Below are 15,000 nucleotides of genomic sequence, written 5' to 3' on the forward strand. Positions count from 1 at the left end.
GTTTGACTGCGTCTGTCTGAATGAGAATCAGGAGCAGCCAGGTGATCTGTTCAAAGACAAGGACACCCTCATACTGAGAGAGAGAGAGAGAGAGAGAGAGGGAGAGAGAGAGAGAGAGAGAGAGAGAGAGAGAGAGAGAGGACGGAGGGAGGGAGGGAGGAGAGGCGTGTGTAGTGATGAATTGAAGGGTGATGAAGGGAGAGAGAGAGAGAATGAGGGACAGGCAGGGGAGGAAGAGATGAATGAATGAAGAGTGGGAGAGAATCTCCGAGGGGAGGGTCTAGATAGAGAGGGAGATAGAGAGATAGACGGGGGGGGGGGGGAGAAACAGAGGGAGAGGAGGAGTGTGAGAGAGTGAAAGAGATAAAGGGAGAGAGAGAGAGGGAGAAAAAGAGAGAGAGAGAGGGCGAAAGAAAAGAGAGTGGGCATTGTCTAAGTAGACCCCTGTTCCGGCAGCCTGCTGTTTCCATAGCAACAGGCATTTAAAGCGATATGGATACATTAGTGTGGAGAGACAGAACCCAAGAGTTGATCATTACTGGAATACTGAACACACACACACACACACACTATCGCATCTATCTGACTGCTTCCCTGGGGTTGGGAGCTACATGGGGGTCTTGGGTCATCTTTAGGTAATGCAGCTGCCATTCCATACATTGCTCCTAATGTACCACTGTGATTGTTCTGTCTCCCCAAGGCATAGTTACAGCTAGGCAACATCTCCATGCAGCAAGTTTAGGACCGCCCTGTCCAGAAGCTTCAGTTTCACTTATAGCACTTATGTCTCTTTTCAACAAAGTTATGTATCCTTATGACATGGTTATGTCTCCTTATGACATGGTTATGTTTCCTTATGACATAGTTATGTCTCCTTACAACATAGTTACAGTATGTATCCTTATGACATGGTTATGTCTCTTTATGACATGGTTATGTCTCCTTATGACATGGTTATGTTTCCTTATGACGTTGTTATGTCTTCTTAAGCCCCAAACGCACTGGAAGAGTCAAGTGACGTGCTTCATTCGACTCGCCTCATTTGACGCTCTTATGGCGCACTGCAGGCGTCAGTGTGATAGGGAGCTGATTTAATTTAGATTGATTTGTCCCCATTTGACGCTCCAAAATGTAAACAAGTTCGGAGTAGAAGCGTCAAGGCAGTTTGACTCACTGCGTGATCGGCAATTTAAAACAATTGGTGTACTTCAAAATGCTAGCGTCAGACTCTTCCAGTGTGTCTGGGTTTTTACAACATTGTTATGTCTTTATGACATAGTTATGTCTCTTTATGACATGGTTATGTCTCCTTACAACATAGTTATGTCTCTTTATGACATAGTTATGTCTCCTTATGACATGTATGTCTCTTTATGACATAGTACGTATCCTTATGACATACTTATGTCTCCTTACGACATGGTTATGTCTCCTTACAATATAGTTATGTCTCTTTATGACATAGTTATGTCTCCTTATGACATAGTTATGTTTCTTTATGACATGGTTATGTCTCCTTACAACATAGTTATGTCTCTTTATGACATAGTTATGTCTCTTTATGACATAGTTATTGCTGTGTCCCAATTCAGGGGCAGCTGTCTACTAAGGCAATGTCTGTTTAGGCACCACAAATGATGCCTAACTGGCTCTTCATCAGGTCGTCCACAGACGGGCCTCCCATCTTCGTCTCCAGTTATCTCTGTCCTCCATACACCTGGTGGTCTCATCGGTGGTCTCCATTTCTGCATCCATCATAATTATGTCCACGAATGTTTTGGTAGGACGTCCTCTCGACTTGCGTCCGCGCCATGGAGATGGCTCCCATAACACCAGCTTTCTGGCCGGAAGCTCACGGAGTGTGTAGCAGTGCCCAGCCAGCCTCATTCTCCTTGCTGCTATATTCCCACTCACCCTTGGCCGTTCTCCGTACAGATCTTCAATACTGACGTGTGCGTTATAACTTATGTCCAGTGCTGCACGTAGTATTCTGGTTAAGCGTCCGTCTAGCGACCTCTGCAGGGAGTGGCTGAGGGTCCAGCACTCACAGCCATACAGAAGAACGGCCTCCATGGTGGCGTTGAAAAAGTGGAGCTTGGTTTCACGGGGGAGGCTGGATTTCCGCACGTTGCTCATGCCGTTTAGAGCTCTCCACGTGAGCGCCTTCCTCACTCTGAGGTCCTGCTCCTTTGAGTTGACCCGAGAGCCCAGGTATTTGACGTCCTCAACCTCCTTCAGAGCAGTACCTTCAGCTGTCACTAGGGGCAGATGTTCTGGGGTACTATAAGTGATGATCTCTCGTTTTCCTTGGCGTTCGGTCCAAGACCCACCTTGGCACATTGCTTTTCCACTCTGGTCAGGAGCTCTTGTGCTTACCTCACGTGGTTAGATATCTGGCTGATGTCATCGGCGTAGTCCAGGTCTGTTAGGACTACAGCAGGATACCTTCTGGTCCCTATAGACCGAAGTAAATTGGGCTATAGGGACCAGGGGGGGACACCATCGGCCCTTTTTGAAATCAATAAAACACAGCACCGCTGTCATGTTGTTCTTCTTCACCTCCTCGACGATCCTCCTTAGGGCCAAGATCTGAGTTACTGTGGACCTCCCCTCTCAAAAGCCATTCTGGTTATCTCTCCAGTGAGGGTCGATGGCGCTCCACAGCCTGTTAAGTATCATGCGGTTGTAGATCTTTGCAGTGATACAGGTCAGGCTGATGCCGCGGTAGTTGTCTAGCTTTGAGAGATCTCTGGATTTAGCCACTGGGATGATGTTGGAGAGAGAGACCATAACTCAGGCTTGTTATTTTTCATTAGGGCAAGGTTGCAGAGGTCCAAGATGATGTCATTAAGGTCGCAGTTCTTAAAGACCTCCGGGGGAATGCAGTCTGGCCCAGCACTTTCTCACTGCTTCAGAGGGGATTTCATCCTGGCAGGCTCCGCAGCTGTAAATAATAATAATGTAAAGGGGCCATCGTCAATATTGAGATTTTCGAGGACCGCAGGTGTCTCCTCCTCTGCTTCTCCCATGCATTGTGCGCATTGTGTTGCCTCTGTGTATGAAATGCGCTATACAAATAAAGTTTGATTTGATTTTATTCCATTGTCGGGTGGGTGCCTAGGAGATTCCTGTAGTGAGGGACCCAAGGGTTCACCCTCTCCACTGGGCTGTTGCCTGCGACTTGGCCTTCCTTCGCCCTCTTTCATAAATTCATCTCGTTAATGACCTTGCAGGCCACCGTATCACTCCCCTCGGTCCGCCTCCACCCTGCGCACCTTTTCCATCAGCTCCTCCTCTATGATCTTATCGTAGGTATCGAGAAGCTGTTGCTTTGCCTCATTCATTGCCAACCATCTCCCCAAAGTCTTCTCTTGGCCAAGAGGTCGGCGAGCCTTCTCAACTCTTTCCTGTGCAGCTACAATCTCCAGATGCCTGGACCTTGGGGAAGCTCTGGTCTTCTCCACCACTGGCACACACTGCCTGGTGGCCTCCACACATGCTGCTACAAACCGATCGTACATTGCATCAGGACCTTCCTCCACGTCCTGCAGTTGGAGGCGATTTCTCTCCTCCACTGTGTATCTGGCCTGGGGGTCCGGTCTCACTGAGAAGGTCTTCCAGTCATGCCGGGTCTTCAGGTTTGGCTTGGGGACCCTCAAGCTCAGCTTCACCCTCATGGAAACCACTCGTTGGTCTGAGCCCACAGTGCTGAATGTGCTGTAAGGTTCTGCATTTTTGACTGAGTTCCTCCACTTGCGCCTTACCAAATGAAATCAAACTTTATTTGTATAGCGCATTTCGTTCACAAAGGCAACACAATGCAGAGAGCAGTGGGAGGGTGGACATAGGTCCCACCCCTACATATTCCAGAGGGATGAAAAAAAAAAAAGTTCACCTAGGGGCCAGAAAAGTGAGCTATAAAAAATGCTTCCCTGACCTCTCTCAACGAGACGCTCAAGCAAACTCCTGGAAAATGTTTTGTCTATTGTCTAAGAACATTTACAGAGCGATAAACATGGGCTAAATACTTAATAGAAGAGACATGACTGTCAGTAGAGTTTATAAATAGTAACAGAGATGTTGCCTACTGTACATGGAAGGCCATTATGTGCTATCCCTGTAGTCTATAATAGGATATTTAAGTGAATCATATAACAAAGCACAATAAGCACTTAGCAGACAGGCTCATAAAGAATGTAGAGTAAACTAGGTATAAGCAGAAGTGGAGAGACCAAAAGCAGAGAGTCAGGAGGGGCAGGGACTGGGAGGGGGGGTGGGTTGGCTGGAGAGGGACAGCTGGCGACACAGAGCGGGATGGAGCTGGACACGAGGATGGCAGGGGGCCTCCTGGACCCTCTGCATTTCGCCTATAGAGCCAACAGGTCCGTGTCATTACATTCTACAGCACCTGGACTTCGCAGGCACCAATGCCAGGATCCTGTTTGTGGCCTTAAGCTCTGCTTTCAACACCATCCTCCCGTCCACATTGGGGAATGTGCTCTCCCTTCCGCACGTACCCGACTACACCTGCAGGTGGATCGCTGACTTCCTGTCTGACAGGAAACAGCATGTGAAGCTGGGTAAAAATGTCTCAGACTCCAAGTTCATCAGCACTGGTTCCCCACAAGGCTGCGTCTTTTCCTCTCTGCTCTTCTCCCTGTACACCAACAGCTGCACCTTCAACCCCAGGCGTTGAAGATGTCAGCTCCCGAGGTTTGCGGACGACACCACCCTCATCGGACTCACTCATGAAGGAGACGAGTCTGCCTACAGGCAGGAGATCGACCAGCTGCTGTCCTGGTGTGGTCAAAACAACCTGGAGCTCAACACTCTCAAGACAGTGGAGATGGTTGTAGACTTCACGAAGAACCCAGCCCCTCACCTCCATCACCCTGAATGGACATGGACTCCTTCTGCTTCCTGGGCACCGAAATCTCCTGGGACCTCAAGTGGGAGCAAAACATCAGATCCCTCACCAAGAAGGTAGCAGAGGATGTACTTCCTGAGGCAGCTGAGGAAATTCAACCTGCCCAAAAACAATGATGGTGCTCTTCTACACCTCCATCATCGAGTCCATCCTCACCTCCTCCATCACCCCTTGGTTCTCCACCGCTACCCCAAAGAGGTCTGTGCTCTCTGAGCACAATCTACAGTTGTAACTGAGATATCTGCTGAAATAAAAAACATTTTCCATGTGCAGATTTAGCCTCTACGTCCGTTTAAATATGAATTCTCCGCTTCGCCTCGCTCCGCCATCTTTGTTGAAATATTTAACATTTTGCTCATTGCAATGATTTGTGGGATATCCTTACTCATTAAGGATGCATGCAATGCTGCCTTCAAAATGACCAAAATAAGCTACTTTAATAGACAGCATTTTATGCATTCTTCAAATTGGGACAGTCTTATAAGCGAGGAAAGCCAAATAAGGGCAAATGCTGCCTTAAAATGCTGCCTTAGTAGGCATGACATGGTTATGTTTCCTTATGACATGTTATGCCTCCTTACGACACGGTTATGTCTCCTTACAACGTGGTCACAGTATGTGTCCTTACGCCATGGTTATGTTTCCTTATAACATGTTATGTTTCCTTACGATGTCTCCATGGTGATGTGATGATGTCCTTGTGGGAGGGATCATTGAGAGCAGATGGTGTCCTCTCTGAAGCTCAAGTTTACTAAGTTTGTATTTACATAGAGTCACACCGTCACCATATGGGAATGTCGGCACAACACACACACACACACACACACACACAACCCATGTACCCTCCCTACCTCCACACTCCCACATACAGTATGACTATACATTTGGCACACACCCACACGCATACACACCCACACACACAGACCACCGACTCTGAGATTCTGTTTTTGCATGTAGACTCTCTCCATCTGTCAGTTAAAGACCAAGCAAGTGCTCTTCATTAGCATAATGTAGCCGGCTGCATATTTATGCATACTGTAGGTGTACAGGCTTCCTCCAGCCTCCGCTCACGTTGAATACTTCCCACTGTTAGAGATAATAGACCAAAGAGATGAGGCTTCTCTTCCCACTCAGTATAGCAGCAAAATCGACGGAACAATATAATACAATAGACAGGACTGAATTACTTCAAACGCTGCTTATTTTAGCTAATACAGACGTAGACACAAGGTCATCTCGGATGCACCCGCCACCAGTAAGAAAAGCTGTAAAGTTTCTTCCAGTCTTTTTTGCTGTGAAAGTTTCTCTGACCTTGGGGGAGGAAATCTGAGCAGCAATTTACTCTCTCCCTCACTGACACACACGCGCGCGCACACACGCACACACACCACGTCATACACACTATACTAACAGACATACAGGTACACCGAGTGGAAACCCACACACATTCACCCTTGTCTGTCTATCCCATCTCCACAGAAACAGTCGCTGTTGTGTGTGTGTGTGTGTGTGTGCGTGTGTGTGCGTGTGTGCGCGTGTGTGCGTGCATGCGTGTGCGTGCGTGCGTGTCCTAATGGCGCAGTTCTGAACAGATGTTTTCTCAGATTTCTCGATTATGGAGAATATGTTTCTGAATTGCTTGACTGATGCCAATCTCTCTCTCTCTTTCTCTCACACACTGTCTTTTATCTCTCTCTCTCTCTCTCTCTCTCTCTTTCACACACACACACACACACACACACACACACACCATGTCTCCCCAGGTGATGCTGGCGGAGAGGAAGGGGACAGAGGAACTGTACGCCATCAAGATCCTGAAGAAGGACGTAGTGATCCAGGACGATGACGTGGAGTGCACCATGGTGGAGAAGAGGGTCCTGGCTCTCTCCGGGAAACCCCCCTTCCTCACCCAGCTGCACTCCTGCTTTCAGACCATGGTAACACAAAACAAAATGCTCTTTTTTAAATCTGATGAAGGTCTAAGCACCGAAACATTGTTTTTTTTCCTGTCTTCTAATAAAGAGTTTGCCAGTAAGGTCAGTGTTGCTGGATTTTCTCCACACCCAGATTGTCTATACTATCCTTCACACCTTAAAAGTTTTTATAAGGTGTGCAACAGCCCCACAGACTAACAGAAAACAACAAAACAACAAACTACTTGTATTGTCATACAGTGGATTTTGCACAACACACGGTGATGAGGCACACACACACACACACACACACAGTGACAGAAGTGTCCACCGATTACATTTTTCGACGGGAGCAGACAGTAGGCAGTGTGCAGGGGACGCGCCCGGGGGTCAACTTAGGGCTCCTGTCTGTCCTCGCCAGCGGGACGGACAGCGTTAGCGATCTATTCTACATGCGTGTTTCTCATATTGGGTTCTTTATGGGGGAAACCCTTCCGAACACGGGGAGAACATGCAAACTCAGCACAGAAAGGATGGGAGAGCTTCTTGCTGTGAGGCGACAGTATTAGGTACGGTGCCACAAGTGAGCGATTTTGGGGTTCAGTGTCTTGCTCAAGGACACTTCGGCACACTGGGAAGCTGGGATCAAACCAGGGACCTTGCGATCCCCAGCCGGCCGCTTTTCCTCCTTAGCTACATGCCGTACACACACACAAACACACACTCTCTCTCACTCGCTCACACACACACACACACACACACACACACTAATGCAGTTAATCCTCCTCAGACAGTAATTCCCTGACCAGAGGACGTCAGGCTGTCTCCCAGGAGCTGCTCATATAGGACTTATCAGGATGGGAAAGGCAATTACACATACACACACACACATACACACTACCACATAAACACGCAAACACACACACACACACACACCATTGTGCATGGAGCTACAAACATAGGATACTATACTGTGGATAGGAGAAAAGCAATGTGATGAGTTTGATTAGCAGGTTTACTCCCCTGTTCACCTGTCTCCTCCCTACCTCTCCCTCCCCCTCACCCCCCCCCCCCCCCCCCTCGCACCCCCCTGCCCCCCCCACCACAGGACCGGTTGTATTTTGTGATGGAGTACATCAATGGTGGAGACCTTATGTATCAGATTCAGCAGGTTGGCAAGTTCAAGGAACCCCATGCTGTGTGAGTATATACACAGTACACACATGCACACACACACACACATACACACACACCTACACAGGCTCACACTCAAACGGACATGCATACCTGTATACAAACCAAGTCAGAATCGCAAACACACAGCGGTGGCGTGGACAGGATGTGAATGCTTGCTTCTTCCTGTCGATCAGCTGAGACTGTAACTGTCCTAGCAGAGACAGCAATGACCTTTACTCCCATCCCTCAAATAAACAGATATTCCCTCTCTTCTCTCTCTCTCTCTCTCTCTCTCTCTCTCTCTCTCTCTCTTCTCTCTCTCTCTCTCTCTCTCTCTCTCTCCCTCTCTCATTCTCTCTCTCCCTCTACCCGGTTCTCTCTCTCTGATTCTCTCTCTTTCTCTCTCTCTCTCTCTTCTCTCTCTCGCTCTCTCTCTCTTCTCTCTCTCTCTCTCTCTCTCTCTCTCTCTCTCATTTTCTCTCTCCCTCTACCCGGTTCTCTCTAAACTCCTCCCTCTCTCTCTCCTTCCCTTCCTCCCCGCCTCCCTCCATCTCTGGTGTGTGTGTGTGTGTGTGTGTGTATGTAGGTTCTATGCTGCAGAGATAGCCATAGGCCTGCTCTTCCTGCACCTGAAGGGTATCATCTATAGGTGAGTAACTCGCTCCACAGCCGTACCTCACACACACACACACACACACACACCACTCATATCGAGCACGCCTCCTTCCATGGAGGTTTCTGCCAGTCTTCTTGAAGAAGATCCGATGGAACGTCGGTTCGATTCCCTCCTTAAACCCGTGGGCCTGTTCCACCATGCCTCCCTCCTATTCCATGACATTACAGTACAACCATTTAGCAGACGCTTTTATCCAAAGCAAAGTGTGTATTCAACGTACAGTAGGTAGTCAAGAGTACTACTACAGCGCTCACCAGAACTCATAAGTGCATCTCTTTTCGAAAAATCTAAGAACTACTGTTGAGTTAAAGTAAAAGTGCAAGATCAGCTAAATACAAACACAATAAGTGCTAAGAGGAAGGGTCAGGTTAGTACAGGTTAGTACAGAGGTGAGGTCATTCCACCACTGTGGGGCGAGGACAGAGTGACCGTGCCGTGACCGTGTGAGTTCGCCACCTGGGGGCTCGGAGTGACGGGGGATCCAGTCGTCTGGTCGTCCGGGGGTGTAGGGCTTGACCGTGGCCTGGTGGAAAGAAGGAGCTATTTCTTTCATTGCCCTGCAGGCTAGTTTTAGGCTAGCTTTAGGCTAGCTTTAGGCTAGCTTTAGGCTAGTAACCGACGCAGTGTTTGCCGAGAGCGATAGTTGGTCGCCCCGGGTCACGCCCAGATTCCTCGCGGTCCGAGTTGGCATTGCCACGGTAGCGACGGGCAGGTCACGGTGTGGGCAACCATTCCCAGGGAGGAACAGCAGCTCAGTCATGTCCAGGCTGAGCTTCTAGTGGTTTGTCGCCATCCACTCTGAGATGTCAGCCAAGCACCCAGCTATGCGTGCCTCCACTTGTGTGTCAGAGGGGGGAAATGACAAGACCGGCATAGCAATGGTAGAGGAAGCCATGCGAGCTAATAACAGAACCCAGAGATGTAGTGTAGATGGGGGAAAAAAAGAGGACTCGGAACTGAGCCTTGTGGAACCCCCGTAGTCAGCCTGCATGGTTCTGACATGGACTCTCTCCATGTCACCTGGTAGGATCAAAGGTTGGATGCAAACAGGCAGAGCGCAGAGCCTGAGACACCTGTCCTCTCGTGGGTGGAGGGGAGGATCGGGCGGTCTGCCGTGTCAAACGCTGCTGACAGGTCCAGGAGTATCAGGACAGAGGAGAGAGAGAGTTTGCTCTCACAGCGTGAAGGGACTCTGTCACTGCAAGGAGGGCCGTCTCTGTCGAGTGATTCTGGCAGCCTCCCCGATCCCTGGCTGTTATAGTGTGTGTGTGTGTGTGTGTGTGTGTGTGTGTGTGTGTGTGTGTGTGTGTGTGTGTGTGTGTGTGTGTGTGTGTGTGTGTGTGTGTTCTTCTACAGGGATCTGAAGCTGGATAATGTGATGCTGGATGCAGAGGGTCATATTAAGATCGCGGACTTCGGCATGTGCAAGGAGAACATGCTGGATGGTGTCACCACCAAGACCTTCTGTGGAACACCTGACTATATCGCTCCTGAGGTATGCTGTTGTGTGTGTGTGGGGGGGGGGATGTGTGTGTGTGTGTGTGTGTTTGTGTGTGTGTGTGTGTTCTCCCTGGCCTACATACACGTTTCTCTCTCTTGTGTTCAGTGCTTTATTATTGATGCAGGTACAGAGCGCTTAATGCAGCATGACATCAGCAGCAGGTCACACACATACACACACACACACACACACACACACACACACACATACACACAGTATGTGATTTGTATAAGATATGTGATAATGGTTTGCTCACTATTTATGGGCCATTATGAATGACCTTAATGCATGAATAATGGCTCGTTAATAAATGTTTATAAAGTATTGATAGTGTCTTCTTTAGATCAATCCTTGCAAAACACTTTACTAATGATTCATAAATGGTTTCTAAACATCTGTATTAAGCATCAACTCAGGTATTACTACATGTGCTAACATTTATGAATTCACTATGAATTAATAATAATAACAATAATAACAACAACAATAATAATAATTACACTTTATTTAGATAGAACCTTTCATACAAATAAAAGCTGTCTCGTAATTCGAATATTTAACTTATTTCCCTTAATTATCCAAAATCGTATAAATTTGTAGTCTCTTTGTAATTTCCCGCAGATCACACAATAATACAATTGGCAAGTTGGCTTGAAATTTATTTCTGTTTGATTTATAAATGGCCGTACTTTAGCTATGTTTCTAAGATGGAAAAATTAAGTTTCCATCACCTTGTTAATATGGGACTTGAAGCTTAGATCTGAATCTAGGGTAACATCAAAACTTGTAACCTCAGGTTTAATCCAGGATGTCAGTTTCCCCTGATTTTTAAACAGCATTTCTCTTTTTGTTTTCGGGTCGATCAATAGGATTTCAGTTTTGTCTTCATTTAGCTTTAAGAAGTTATTCCTCATCCATGTATTTATTGCTAGAAGACAGGTAGTAATGGAGTTTATAGCTGCAGCATGGTTTGGTTCAGCAGAGATGTACAGTTGTGTATCATCTGCAAAACTATGAAACATACATTGTGTTCTCTAATGATATCCCTGAGTGGCAGCATGTATAGTGATGTATGTATAGTAATAGTAATGGACCAAGGCAGCTCCCTTGTGCCACCCCAAAGCTGGTGTCATGTTTCTCAGACACATGATCTCCAAGCCTGATGTAGAACTTTCTCCCTTTGATGTATGTTCTGAACCAGTTAAACGCACTGTCAGAGAGACCAACCAGCCTTTCGAGGCGATTGATTAGGATGTCATGGCCGATAGTATCAAACGTTGCACTGGTCTAATAGGACAAGAATTGAGACCTTATTTGCATCAGAGTTTAGTCTTGAGGTTGCTGATTATTTCAGTAAGAGCAGTTTCAGTGGTGGGGTGTGTCCCAAAGCGCCTGATTGAAGTTCCTCCAGGAAGTTATTTTCTTTGAGACAGGAGTTTCTTTGTACTGAGACTATCTTTTCAAGTATCTTACTAATGAATGGGAGGTTGGATATCAGCCTGTAGTTGTTCAGTGCCAACATCGAGGTTGGGTTTCTTTAGTAGCGGTTTTTCAACAGCTCTTTTGAAGGCATCTGGGCAGATGCCTGTTTGAAGAGACATGTTTATGATCTTCAGGATATGACTTGAAACACTGTCAAAAACCCGCTTAAAGAATTCTGTAGGTACAGGGTCAAGATATGAGGTAGAGGGGCTACACTCAGTGACATCCAAAGCTCTGGTAATGTGATATATGTGAATTTCCCCATGGCTATTAAGGTTATTCATACTAACCCATGGTGAGCAGACCATAATCATGTCATTCGTACAAATCATTAGTAAATCATTAAAAACTGGTTAAATCATTTGAAACTGGATAACTGGTAGTCATTTATAAATGAGTCATTAAATGTGAGTAGACCATTAGCACATACCTTATAAATTATCTCGTAAACCATTAGGAAATCATTTGAAATATGTTTATGAACACATCGATACTAATTTATAAATTAGCTTACTAACATTTAGAACTGTTGCAGTAATGCATGTTGAACAGACTATGAACAGATGCCGAAGGTAGGTCTGTGTTCACAATACATACACCTACAGGCTGTTTCTTTTACCCATAATGCCTTGTGTTCCAGATCATTGCCTACCAGCCATATGGCAAGTCTGTTGACTGGTGGGCCTTTGGAGTCCTGCTCTATGAGATGCTGGCCGGACAGGTCAGTGTGTGTGTGTGTGTGTGTGTGTGTGTGTGTGTGTGTGTGTGTACAATAGTTCCCCTGGCAAGAGACACATATGGATGCTGCTTCCTGTAGACTGAGACTAATGACTATTAATGTTTGTGTTCAAAACGTTTCTTATGTGACGTCTCCAGCCTCCATTCGACGGTGAAGACGAGGACGAGTTGTTCCAGTCCATCATGGAACACCATGTCTCCTACCCCAAATCCATGTCTAAGGAGGCCGTCGCCATCTGCAAAGGGGTGAGGCTGTACAACACACACACACACACAAACACACACACACACACTCTCTGTCTCTCCTCTGCCATGCATATACACATATAGCACAGTATGTTCACACTCAAGTAGTGCAGTGCATACACAACACACACACACACACACACACACACACACACACAGTGACACAGAGCAACACGTTGTAGTGCAGGAGGTGTGTGTGTGTGTGTGTGGGGGGGGGGGGGGTCATCAAAATGAGCTGCATAATTAAACTGGTTGTGGAGGAAGTCTTCGCAGTGTGTGAAGCAACATTGTTGGTTTCTACAGTGAGATGGTTGCGCTCCCTCCCTACCTCCCTCTCACTCCCCACAGACTTCATCGTTAAGCCTCCTGTCTCCTCCTCTTCCTCCCTCTCTCTCTCCTTCTGTCTGCCATTCTCCTTCTCTCTCTCTCTCTCTCCTGTCTTTCTCTCGCTCTTTCTCTCCTACTGTCTTCCTTTCTCTCTCTCTCTCTCTCCTCTCTCTCTCTCTCTCTCTCTCCTACTTTCTCCCTCTCTCTCTCTCTCTCTGTTTTCCTCTCTCTCTGTCCCTGTCTCTCTTTTTATTGTACATCCTCTCTATCTCTGTAAGTGTACACACACACTCTCTTTCAGACGCACACACACACACGCACACACACGCACACACACAGAGAGGCAGCGAGCAGCTCTAATAGCTTAAGCCTTCACTGTGTGCTCAGTTACCCGTGGAAGCTGTCAGATTCCAGAACCCTCTTCCAAACAGCCTCGGAATAGAACCCAATTCCAATTGAAGCTCTGACATTTCAGACAGCTTGGAAAGTCCGGTCTCTGTGTGTGTGTGTGTGTGTGTGTGTGTGTGTGTGTGTGTGCGTGCGTGCGTGGGTGGGTGTGTGTGTGTGTGTGTGTGTGTTTGTATGTGCGTGTGTGTGTGCGTGCGTGCGTGCGTGTGTGTGTGTGTGTCTGTGTGCGTGCGTGCGTGGGTGGGTGGGTGGGTGTGTGTGTGTGTGTGTGTGTGTGTGTGTGGGTGTGCGTGTGTGTGTGTGTTTGTGTGCGTGTGTGCGTCCGTGTGTGTGTGTGTGTGTGTGTGTGTGTGTGTGTGTGTGTGTGTGTGTGTGTGTGGATGCTCTCTCTCCTAAGCACAGTTTGAAGAGCAGGCCGCACCAACAGTGTTGCTTTTTTCTCAGGAAGTCATTCCCATTACACTGACTGTGTGTGTGTGTGTGTGTGTGTGTGCGCGTGTGTGTGTGTGTGTGTGTGTGTGTGTACACATAGTATGTGCTTGCGCATATGTGTGTGTGAGCTGATTACTGCTTCAAATGGACTCAGGTCTCTCCATCAACCCACCCCTCGGTCTCATCCACTGTCGCTGCGCTCCAGTGCCCTCAGTAATCACACGCACACACACACGCACACACACACACACACACACAAACACACACACACACACACACACACACACACACACACACACACACACACACAGCTACATATGGACACTCCCATTTCCCCCACAGCCCAGACCTACCCTCTCTCTCTCTTCCTCTCTCTCTCCCTCTCTCTCTCTCTACCTCTCTCTCTCTCTCTCTCTCTCTCTCTTTCCCTCTCTCTCTCTCTCTCTCTCTCTCTCTCTACCTCTCTCTATTGATCAGTGGAGTCTCATCTATATGCAGACCCATGCCAGACCGTGCTGAAGTGCTCTTCTTCAGTAGGCGGCCTCTCTGACCCCCTCCCTCTGTCTCTCTGTGTCCCTCTGTCACTAGCATGAGCACGACTAGTGTGGCACTTAAGTGACAGGTTACCTGCCTTAGTTAGCCTGGGCACCTGGTTCGAGGCCTGGGTACTTCGATGCCCCAGGGGGGTATTCCAGAAAGCAGGTTCAATAAAATCTGAGTCCAACCCTGAAGTATGTTATTGGGCAGTGGGCAGCCAAGTTCAGAAAACGTGATTCAGCACGCCGTTTGGATTTCCCCGGGCTAGTGACATCACAAGCCTAGCCTCGTGAGACCATCCTGATATCGCGAGCTCACATTTTGTTTCTCTCAGAAATCAGTCTGGATATTCTCCATAGAGATCCGTTTATGCCAGATCAGAAAATGATCTCGCCAATCAGCGTCGGTTCTGAGGAATTTGAAATGCAAACAGCTACGCTGGGCGGGTTTAGGTGTGATGACAGCCAGGAGCGGTTGAAGTTGAAGCGCGTGATAGACGGTGATAGACAGATGGTTCATCCAATCACCTGCCAAGTATTTTTGAAAGTGCCCGCCCTTTTCCAAATAGTTTCCAATGGAGAGTTCCCAGATGGTTATGCAAAGCAAACCATCTAGCGCGTCAGGTTATCACGAGTCC

At 47.6% G+C, this 15,000-nt stretch overlaps 1 protein-coding gene across 1 annotated transcript in view; it reads left to right on the top strand.

Moving 5' to 3' along the window:
- Positions 1-15,000, top strand: part of LOC311309764 (protein kinase C beta type) — a gene marked incomplete at both ends in the record, with an annotated part of 73,323 nt that overhangs the window by 46,755 nt on the left and 11,568 nt on the right. The window contains 6 exons of the mRNA XM_084439088.1: positions 6,691-6,864; positions 7,949-8,040; positions 8,603-8,665; positions 10,049-10,187; positions 12,316-12,396; positions 12,552-12,659. Coding sequence (XP_084295214.1) covers positions 6,691-6,864; positions 7,949-8,040; positions 8,603-8,665; positions 10,049-10,187; positions 12,316-12,396; positions 12,552-12,659 — 657 coding nt within the window. The remainder of the gene's footprint in view (positions 1-6,690; positions 6,865-7,948; positions 8,041-8,602; positions 8,666-10,048; positions 10,188-12,315; positions 12,397-12,551; positions 12,660-15,000) is intronic.

Source organism: Borostomias antarcticus (assembly GCF_949987555.1).
Source record: "Borostomias antarcticus genome assembly, chromosome: 5".
NCBI classification, from domain to species: Eukaryota; Metazoa; Chordata; class Actinopteri; order Stomiiformes; family Stomiidae; genus Borostomias; species Borostomias antarcticus.